An 11124-nucleotide genomic window follows, 5' to 3' on the forward strand; every position below is an offset into this window, starting at 1 on the left:
GACATGCAAACCATTTGCAGACCTATCACTGTGCACACTGTCATGCATGCTGCTACATCCCATGTTAAATACGGTCCCAATAACTAACAGAGCAGTCCCTGTATTCCAGCAGCACCTTATCTTCCCCATTTGCCTGGGCTTCTCCTTTTTTTAATTTTTTATTATTATTATTATTATTATTATTATTTATTTATTTTTAGCTGTAGGGCTCACCATTGCTATAGAGGATCATTGTCATTACAGACCCCTTGTAACTTTGCATGGTGGTGCAGTAAGGGGTTAACCCAATCACATATATGACAATGAGTAGACAGGCGAAAGCGGAGCACAGACGCAAGCAGCATGGATGATATAGGGAATTCTGCCCAGATTTTTCTCATAGCCTGTATGAACCAACTCACGTCTCCCTTTTTTGACTATATACTGCAAGAACATTTCCCCAGCCCCAGCTTCAGTCACTGCATTGAACAGTAAAAGGCTTGCAAGCAAATGCATCTCCTGCTACAGCACCAGCAGTAGCATCAGCATCAGCAGTAGCAGCAGTCAATTCCTTGCATTATTCTAATAGAAAGATAAAATACAATAACCACAGGCTACTGTGTGCATGGTCTTACCTTTCACACATGTAAGCATCAGTATAAAAACCAGGTAGCACAATGTAAATCCACTTTGCATTGCCATTTTCCTCAGACATAGGGAGTGCACAGGTCCACATTTAATACATCCTATTTTGCACAAGTGCTCTGCTGTCTTCTTGGCTGGAGTGCAGGTGCAGATCATATTATCCTTTAGATTCCAATCCTCCTCCTCCCTTCTTCTTCTTCTTCTTCCCTTTGCCCAAGGAGCAGCGCAGTTGTTGCTGTTGTTGGTCACAGCTCAGAGTGAATGGTGTTTCTGAGATACCAAAGCAACCTTGACGAGGACTCAACCATCTCTCCAACAGGGGCATCAAGATACTAGATTGTTTCTTCCCATTCCCTCCTATTTCCCTCCTCCTCCCCTGGCCAAATCCCGGATCAACGCTGGAGGTGGCAGGCGAGGGGTTAAACCTCACCTAGCGGCGCGCAATTGTGGGCGCAAAATAAAAAGGGGGGGGGGGTGGGTTGATCATTAGCATGTGCAGTGCAAAAAAAAAAAAGAATAAATAAGAAAATAGAGGAAAAGCAAATGTGATGCACAGCAGGAGGATTAATGCTGCTTGGCAGAGCTCCTCTTCCACTACTGTAATAGATGCCTTGAATTTTCAGTGACGCCTCAAGGAGAAATACAGAAGATAATAAAAGCTATCAATTGTGCACTTGGAACTGGAATACATCCTGGTGCTGTTAATCTTGTGCAAGGATTTAAAAAAAATTATAGTAATAAAATATATTAAAAAATAAAGGATGGATGTGACTATGTCGTATTGTGGATGGGGGTACTAGGTAATATGCAATAAGGGGTTAAAATTGGGCGGGGGTGCAATGGGAACAGAAGTGTGGGACAGGTGCACATGGAAAGTTGAAAGTCTGTGTGAGTAAGGGTTAATGCCCAGCAAAGATAGAACGCTTGTGCCATCTACAGGCTGCCAGGCAGTGATCAGTTAATTACTATTTACTACCCCGAATGATGCACCCAGGTTAGCCTGTTGCATTGATATAGAAGTGGGTGCCACTAGCTCAGTTCTAGGGAGGGGAGGGAGGCGTAGGTCATGGATGCAATGACAGCAGTGGGGTGCAAGCTGCTGATTCCTCCCCCTCCCTTGCAGATCAGCCACCCACTATCCTAGATTTCCTCCCATTGTAGAGATCTGCAAACTAATTATCCTGAGCCTGTCATATATAATTACGTGTACCAGGATACTTTTCGTTCTACAAACTCGACCATAGCGTTACCACCTGTTTAGAATGCACCAGCGATCCCAGCAAGGCAAGGGGAAAGATAGTTTCTATGGATTTCTAGGTGAAACTCTATAGCAGTGTTTCCCAACCAGTGTGCCTCCAGCTGTTGCAAAATTACAACTCCCAGCATGTCCAGACAGCCAAATATTAGTGATGGTGTGGTGTTGTGAATTAATGAGTATGGATGCAAGGAATGGTAGGTAACTGCCTATTTTAGAGAATATGGGGGGAGAGAAGGGATGATAGCGCCCACCCTACAATACAAGCCCCCCCCAATTTCACTGACCCTGCCATTTGAGGAACCCATTTCCTTAACGACCACATTGATGTTCCCTCCTTAGTGCTAATGTGCATAGGATAAATACTTGCAGATTGTATTGTATATATCGTCTGCTTAGCTCCTCCTGCTCTATAACATGATACCTGCAGATTGTACTGTATTGTATATATCATCTACTCAGCTCCTCTTGCTCTATATAACATGATACCTGCAGATTGTACTGTATTGTATATATCATCTGCTCAGCTCCTCCTGATCAATAACACGATACCTGCACATTGTACTATATTGAATATATAATTTACTCAGCTCCTCCTGATCTATAACATGTTACCTGCAGATTGTACTGTATTGTATATATCTTCTGCTCACCTCCTGCTGCTCTATAACATGATACCTGCAGATTGTACTGTATTGTATATATCTTCTGCTCAGCTCCTGCTGCTCTATAACATGTTACCTGCAGATTGTACTGTATTGTATATATCTTCTGCTCAGCTCCTGCTGCTCTATAACATGATACCTGCAGATTGTACTGTATTGTATATATCATCTACTCAGCTCCTCCTGATCAACAACATGTTACCTGCAGATTGTACTGTATTGTATATATCATCTGCTTAGCTCCTCCTGCTCTATAACATGATACCTGCAGATTGTACTGTATTGTATATATCTTCTGCTCAGCTCCTGCTGCTCTATAACATGATACCTGCAGATTGTACTGTAGTGTATATATCATCTGCTCAGCTCCTCCTGCTCTATAACATGATGCCTACAGATTGCACTGTATTGTATATATATATATATATATATATATATATATATATATATATAATCTGCTCAGCTCCTCCTGCTCTACAACATGATACCCGCAGATTGTACTGTATTGTATATATCATCTGCTCAGCTCCTCCTGCTCTGTAACATGTTACCTGCAGATTTTACTGCATTGTATATATCATCTGCTCAGCTCCTGCTGCTCTAGAACATGATACCTGCAGATTGTACTGTATTGTATATATCATCTGCACAGCTCCTCCTGCTCTATAACATGGTGCCTGCAGATTTTACTGAAGAAAGCAGAGTTGGATCCAGCTTCAATAGCAATAAAACCGTCTTTATTCAAGGGACATGCAAGGAACAGCAGAGGTTACGCATTTCAAGCGCCAATCGCTCTTAGTCATACATAGACATGACTAAGAGGGCTTGGTGCTTGAAACACATAACCTCTGCTGTTCCTTGCATGTCCCTTGAATAAAGACGGTTTTATTGCTATTGAAGCTGGATCCAACTCTGCTTTCTTCTCTACATTCTCGGTGTTGTCCAGCACCTGGATCCGTGCTCCGGTTGTCCAGGCGGGGTGAGCTGGTTTGGACTTTCTGTGCAGATTGTACTGTAATATATATATATATATATATATATATATATATATATATATATAATCTGCTCAGCTCATCCTGCTCTATAATATGTTACCTGCAGTTTGTGTATATATCATCTGCTCATCTCCTCCTGCTCTATAACATGATACCTGCAGATTGCACTGTATTGTATATATCATCTGCTCAGCTCCTCCTGCTTTATAACATGATAGCTGCAGATTGTACTGTATTGTATATATCATCTGCTCAGCTCCTCCTGTTTTATAACATGATACCTGCAGATTGTACTGTATTGTATATATCATCTGCTCAGCTCCTCCTGCTCTATAACATGTCACCTGTAGATCTTACTGTAATGTATATATCATCTGCTCAGCTCCTCCTGTTTTATAACATGATACCTGCAGATTGTACTGTATTGTATATATCATCTGCTCAGCTCCTCCTGCTCTATAACATGATACCTGCAGATTGTACTGTATTGTATATATCATCTGCTCAGCTCCTCCTGCTCTATAACATGATACCTGCAGATTGTACTGTATTGTATATATCATCTGCTCAGCTCCTCCTGCTCTATAACATGATACCTGCAGATTGTACTGTATTGCATATATCATCTGCCCAGCTCTTCCTGCTCTATAATATGATACCTGCAGATTGTACTGTATTATAGATATCAATCTGATCAGCTCCTCCTGTCCTATAATATGATACCTGCAGATTAAACTTAATTTTCATTGTGACATATACAGAGAGATAGATAGATAGGAAATAGATAAACAGATATATAGAGGCAGAAAATGTTGCATGTAATGTTTGTGTCTCATGCCTCACTGATCTTAAGAATAGCTAATAAATTCTAGGATTGAATAATAGTTATGCTGACATTCTGGCTGCTAACCGTAAAGATAAGTTATTGTTATGTAATGTTGTTGTGGTCTTTTGTTTGGTGACATAAATGTAAAATATGGAAATGTACAAGCGAGAAACAACACAATTGTGCTATACATGAACAAGAACTATATACAGCAGAGCACTGTAATGCACCTTTTTAGATGGGCAGCATACTCATATTTGCCCTTTGCCTTTTTTCACTTCTCTTCTTGCTCTCGTATGCCTTCCTCTAGTGATATCTAGCAGATGGAGTATTTTCATGTCAGTGAAGTTTGTGACACCACCCACGCCAGAGACAAAACCTAGATATGTCAACAACACATGTGGTTCACTCTGTAGTTATTTTTTTTTTGTGAAGATGGCAGATCAGCCCTCCTCAGGGGGAGTGAAGACTAGTGTTGTAGTTGTTCGTATTTCAAATTTTTATCGCGAATATCGCGAATTCACGAATATTGCGAATATATTCGCCATATATACGAAATTAATATTCACTCTTTTCCACATATGCGCATATTCCCACATGCGAGTATTCGTATATGCGCATATTTTCATATGTGAATATTCGCATATTCCTTCTTTTCACTTGTGGGCCAATTAGAATGATGCAAATACACTTGTCAGAGGTTATCAACAACATCCCTAGCAACCAATAATAAAGTTGCCCACCACCTCACTGTTTTCTTCCTCGAATACACGAATATGAGAATATGCAAATTTGAGAATATGCGAATAAAACGAATACACAAAATTTGCAAATATAGGATGAATATTCCTCTATATATTCGCGAAATATCGTGAATTTGAATATGGCCAATGCCGCTCATCAGTAGTGAATACACAGCAAGATGCTTACTCTTCATTACAGTCTATGGGGAGGCAAAAAGAAGACCTATACCTATGCTTTTAACAACAATGGGGTTCCCAGAAGCCAAGAGGATGTCTACAGGTATCTATAGAATCCAAAGCCATGTTTAATACAGTATATAAAGATATGTTTGATAGAGTACATGAAAAACTACCTTTCCCACAGTCATGGTCTCAGCACAGTGTGTAACATTATGGCTTGGACTTGGAAGTGACCTAGAAAGGTCACCATAATTCTAAGGCTGGTTCACAAGGCCGTTCTCTCCCGTCCCGATACTCTCCCGTTATTGCTGCTAAATGGACCATTCTATCAAACTGATGCAAAGTGGTGCAACAGGATGCCATTTGTCTGTTATTTAAACAGATATGCCTGGAGTAGAATTAAGAGGAGAAAAGCCTGGAGACATTCTGATCCTGATATAGTTTATGTTGTTATACCCTATGATTCCTACAGAATCAAATAAGATAACTCTGAATCAGGGCAGCAGCTCCTGCCATAAATTCATGCTCTACCTTATGGCACCTACTTGTGTTAAGCGTTTTATAGAGTTGGGTGCCTATATTCGAGCACAACTCTGTAAGGTGGGTGGGTCACCTATAGTGATTAAGTGATGGAATCTTTTCTTTGATGGTACTACACTTTGAGTACACCTTCGTTTTTCTTCTGTTTTACATAAAGTATATAAATGTCCACTTTGTGACACCATGTTGTTTTAAGGTCTTACATTCTGCACTGATTAATTTTTTTATATATATCTTCATAGCATGTAGAAATACCCTTTCTTATATGGAAACTAACTGGCTGGTTGCCACCATTATAGGAAGCCTTGGGGTTTAATGCATACTTATTAAATATAATGTACAGTATAAATTAAGCTAATTCACCCCATTTCCTCCTCCAGTAGAAGCCAAGTGCAACAAGAATGTTATCATTTAAAGCATACCTGCACTTAGAGGAGTAGCAATACAGATGTAGTAGAGTTAAAATTCAGATGTGGAAGGTTATTGCATCAAGTTAACACTCTATGACTCTAACTGTTAACTTTATCTGTATTTCTGGTAATTTTATAACTTTTATATGGTATTTTCATAAATTTTTTTCACCCTAGCTCTAATGTTTTGTTGTGCCTGTGCTGGTTGGAGGCTAGCTGCTATGATGTCTCTCATACATTTCTCACAGAAAATCCTTCTTTCTATACTGTATCTCTATGGCATATCCTCAGAAACAGAATCAGCAAAGAAGACATTATAGAGAATCACGAACTGTATAAATAGTGAATCTTGCACTGGAGTGAGATAGTACACTCACTACAAAGTATGGCCTTGTCTCTATGTCTCTCTGCTGCTGTGTCTCTAACCATTCCACCTCTTCCTCTTTTTTTTTCAATAGACTTCTATGGACAGCTGAACCCTGATACTTTGGTGAACTGATCAATTGTTATGGTATGTCTAATATTGTGTTCCTATACCAGAAAGCCACATGAAATCTGTCTTCTCTGGGAACAGGTAATAGAGGGGTCTCCCATGCATGTTCACAGGAACCTATAGATGGTCTTTTGTAAAAAAAAAAAAAGCCAAACCACAGGTGGGTTTGAAAAGAGGCAGAGAAAACATAGTAAAAGCCATTGCAAGGAGGATGGGGCTCTCTTTGTCTCTTCCGGGCCAGAGACCATAACACCTTCCATTTAATTTCGTGCTGGGACTTGATTATCAATAGAAGATATGCAGCTATTTCTCCACTGCCTTTGTTCCAGTCTCATACTTGCTGTAAGGGTGCCCCAAAGCTAAGTATTTCAGTAGTATATTCCTTTGTCTGTTTTATGTATTATAGTTGTACCTTTTAAGAAAAATCCACCCAACTAGCCAACAGATAGAGTTTCTACTATAATTGTTGAATATGTGTTCATTTACACTGCAGTTTTAAGTGTCCAACTACTGTAGTATTGTATGTTTATTTTTTCTTAGTTAAAGCGTGTTTAGTTAATTTTTTAATAGAAATTTTAACCTCTGCTAGTATTTGGGTGTGTAGTGTTAATTTATGCATTGAATATTAGGATATAACTCTTCCAAAATTCCTAATTAAAAGGTTGGCCTGTGGGGTATGTATTAATGCATTTAGGCTCTAGTAATACTGCTTAGTTAAGTGTCTAATGTACCTTGGCTTTGTGAGTATATTATATTCACTAAAGCACATGGAGCAGCCATTTTGAATACTTACTGAGTCTTATGGGTTGTCAGCCTTTTTGAGTTTTAGGCAGCCATCCTGATGACCTCAAACAGATGGCCTGCATATATTTGACAAAGCAATTACTGTAAAACCTTTTGAGCCAAATCTAAATCTACCCCAAAACCACAAACCACAACATCCATTAAAGGGGTATTCCGGGCAAAAACATTGTATGCCCTATCCAAAGGAGAGGGGATAAGATGTCTGATCGTGGGGGGCCCGCTGCTGAGACCCCCCGCGATCTCCCTGCAGCAGCCACATTCTATGTGGGTGCTGAATCTCCAGTTTCGGAAACCTTCCGGGACTGGGGACGTGACTTCACGCCACACCCCCTCCATTCATGTCTATGGGAGGGGGCGTGGCGGCCCCTGGAGATTCAGCACTCGCATAGAATGTGGATGCTGCAGGGAGATCACGGGGGGTCTCAGCAGCGGGCCCCCCACAATCAGACATCTTATCTCCTATCCTTTGGATAGGGGATAAAATGTTTTTGCCCGGAATACCCCTTTAAGATGGATTTGAGATAACTGGAGAAAGAGGACTTATTAAGGTAAAGTTATACCAATGTTAAAGTTAGTGATAAGCAAACAACTTATATAAAGAATAATTCTGTGAATTTTAGCTTGAATTTGGCTGTACAAATTGTGCAGAGCATCCAGTCTATTGTCATTTACTTCCGTGGCCCAAACAGTCAACAACAATGCATAGCACACTTCTATTATTTTTTACTGTCTCAAAGCTGGGAGTCCTTTCAAAATAACAGGGATCCTTGTCCTCTGTGTTGTTTTCATGCCACCCTATGCTAGAATGCTATAGAAAATACATTCTAAGCAGTAGGCTGCAATGCATAGGGAATAACTGCTTACTGCAGAGGGGCGGGTCATGTGTTAAAATGACAGGTGGCCTTGTTCCTCTGCTTGGTAATGTAATGCTTATTGTTCCCCACTCGCTTTTTTCTTTGCACCTAGTAACCTCTTGATCATTAGAGGCTTCAGAAGAAAAGGCTGCATCCTCTTAAAATCACTACATGGTCACTAAATGTAGCATTGATGGTAAGGGACCTGAACACAGACCAGGGCAGGAAGTGATGCAGCCTTCCAGTAAGTACAAGAGCAGGGACTCCTATCTTTGACAGGAGTCCTTGTTCTTGATCAGATTTGTCTGAAGCGGATAACAAAAAATTCTTAACAAATACAATTTGATATGAATTTATTCACTCATCATTAGTCAAAGCCTCATCTATAGGCGAATAATAGGAGCTGCCATCAAGACAACACTAGAAAAAATTGTTCATTTTTCTAGATGTTGTAATAAAATGAGGTTTGCAGCATTACCAGGTTTCTTAATATAACCACAATTCAATTCAGTTCATCTTTCCCGTTTCTGATTAGTCAACTATTTCAATAGCAAGCCCTATCAATTAAGATGATGATTGAGATTAATTTAAAGGTTAAAGAGGACATAACAGCAGGTATTAAAAATAGGAATAATATTACATTTATTGGTATTTGTCATCATGGTTGTCACTGGCAAATTCACTGATCTTGTAAAATATTCAGTCATGATTGGAAAGTATCATGTGGGTGACTCATATTATAGACATAATGGCAGCCATGTAGTAGGATAGGCAGCAGATTGTTACCCAAATTCTGGTTTGTCTATAAATACCTTCATAGAAACAATACAATTTGTTTACGTTGATTGTATGTCTAACGAACTGCTACAATGTGTCATTGTACAGTTAGTAATAATTCACCATGGTCGGTACGGTTGCTGAAAAAATTGGCCATACAAATATGATGGCCAAAGGGGCATTTTTTATAATTTTTAGCTAAGGGGTGGTCTTTTCTAGAGATGGTGATCTTTTTTAGAGATGTCTATGCAAAATGTTTCTCTAGATCAGTCATCTGGCCATCCAGATGTTGCAAAACTTCAACTCCAAGCATGCCCGGACAGCTGTTGGCTGTCCGGGCATGCTGGGAGTTGACGTTTTGCAAAAACTGGAGGGCCACAGTTTGAGACCACTTCTCTAGAGGATCAAAAATAAATGATTAGCCATCTGGTTTGTTATACATTTAGAGAAAATCTTCCTTTGTCAAAGAAATAGTAAGGATTGTGAGTACACAGTTTGAAGAACCCAGCAAATCTGAAACTCCATCCATATGATATATGTGTTGGCTTAACCCATGAATTTTGTTAGTATTGGACAACCATCTTATGTATATTCGTAGTTGTGAGGGGGGAGAAAAGGATCAGATATTTTGTTTTTCAGACTATAGACAATCACTATTAGATTTGAGGTTGTCCGACTCCTAGCACACTTGATGTTTGAAGAGGTTGCAGGACTCTTGCAAGCGCCACAGCCTCCTCAATGTTAATGGTGAACTCTGCTGGAAATAAGTGGAAAGCAAATGTTGTGAAATCAACTGGAGCCAGAAAGTTAAGCAGATTTGTAAATTACTTCTATTTCAAAATATGAACCCTTCCAGTACTTATCAGCTGCTTTACACTACAGAGAAAATTGTTCAGTTCTTTCCAGTCTGACAACAGTGCTCCCTGCTGACACCTCTGTCCGTGTCAGGAACTGTCCAGATTAGAAGCAAATCCCCATAGAAAACCTCTCCTGCTCTGGAAAGTTCCTTACACGGACAGAGGTGTCAGCAGAGAGCACTGTTGTGAGGCTGGAAAGAACTTCACAAATTTCTCTGTAGTATACAGCAGTTAATAAGTACTGGAAGGGTTAAGATTTAAAAAAAAAATAAGTCACTTACAAATCTGTTTAACTTTCTGACACCAGTTGATTTGAAAACATTTATTTCCCCACTGGAGTTCCCCTTTAACCGCCCATTTTACTGCATCACCCGATACTTGTAAGCAAGGTACTACATTGTTGCCCGATTCACTTGAATAGGACAAAGATGCAGTACCTTGTATTATTTCTACTAAAAGTATGGCAATGGAGGTATGAGCACTGATAGACATTAAAGAGGCTGCAGCCCCTTCAAACGGCTGATAGGCAGTATTGAAACATGGAACATCCCAAATGTTATATTAATGGCCAATCTTAAGGATACGTTATCAGTTTTGTTAGAATGGATAATCCATACAATGAACAAATGGCTTCATCACAGTAATATGTGGGGAAAGTGAACATAACAAAAAGTCTACGAAAGAGGAAAACCAGCTCACCACAATATAAGTTCTAGGAGGAGGAGGACTTCAGGTGTAGTTAGGAAGCACGCAGGTCAGATGCATATATATCGTGATGGGTGTTTCATTATATGATAGAGACGTGATGGTTACTATACGATACTTCACTGTGCAGCACTGAGCTGGTTAATCCTTTCCAGCATTTCCACAGGTGCACCCGTTAATCTACATCACGATCTCACTTCCGGAACTTCCGACACGAATAGGCGTTCCTCAACCAACTGTTTAATTTAGTAGGTATTTACCCATGGTATATATAGGATGCATGTAGCCTACTGTAACATGCCATGATTAAGGACTATATAGTCCGAAATGCGTCAGCGTTTCTGCTATGATTTTATTCCTCCCCTTTTTTTGTTCACTCACTTTTTAATGGCTTGA

The 11124-nt window shown here is 39.8% G+C and overlaps 1 protein-coding gene across 6 annotated transcripts in view; it reads right to left on the reverse strand.

Moving 5' to 3' along the window:
- Positions 1–964, reverse strand: part of CSMD3 (CUB and Sushi multiple domains 3) — a 1342864-nt gene extending 1341900 nt beyond the window's left edge. For 4 of the 6 annotated variants that reach the window (XM_056522626.1, XM_056522625.1, XM_056522624.1 and 1 more), the window contains exon 1: positions 615–963. In XM_056522626.1, coding sequence (XP_056378601.1) covers positions 615–780 — 166 coding nt within the window. In that variant the 5' untranslated portion in view covers positions 781–963. Of the gene's footprint in view, positions 1–614 lie in introns of all 6 variants that reach the window. The other 2 variants (XM_056522623.1, XM_056522621.1) reach the window with 1 other exon arrangement.
- Between the last annotated feature and the right edge of the window lie 10160 nt (positions 965–11124).

The sequence above is a fragment of the Hyla sarda genome, chromosome 5, assembly GCF_029499605.1.
Source record: "Hyla sarda isolate aHylSar1 chromosome 5, aHylSar1.hap1, whole genome shotgun sequence".
Taxonomy (NCBI): Eukaryota; Metazoa; Chordata; class Amphibia; order Anura; family Hylidae; genus Hyla; species Hyla sarda.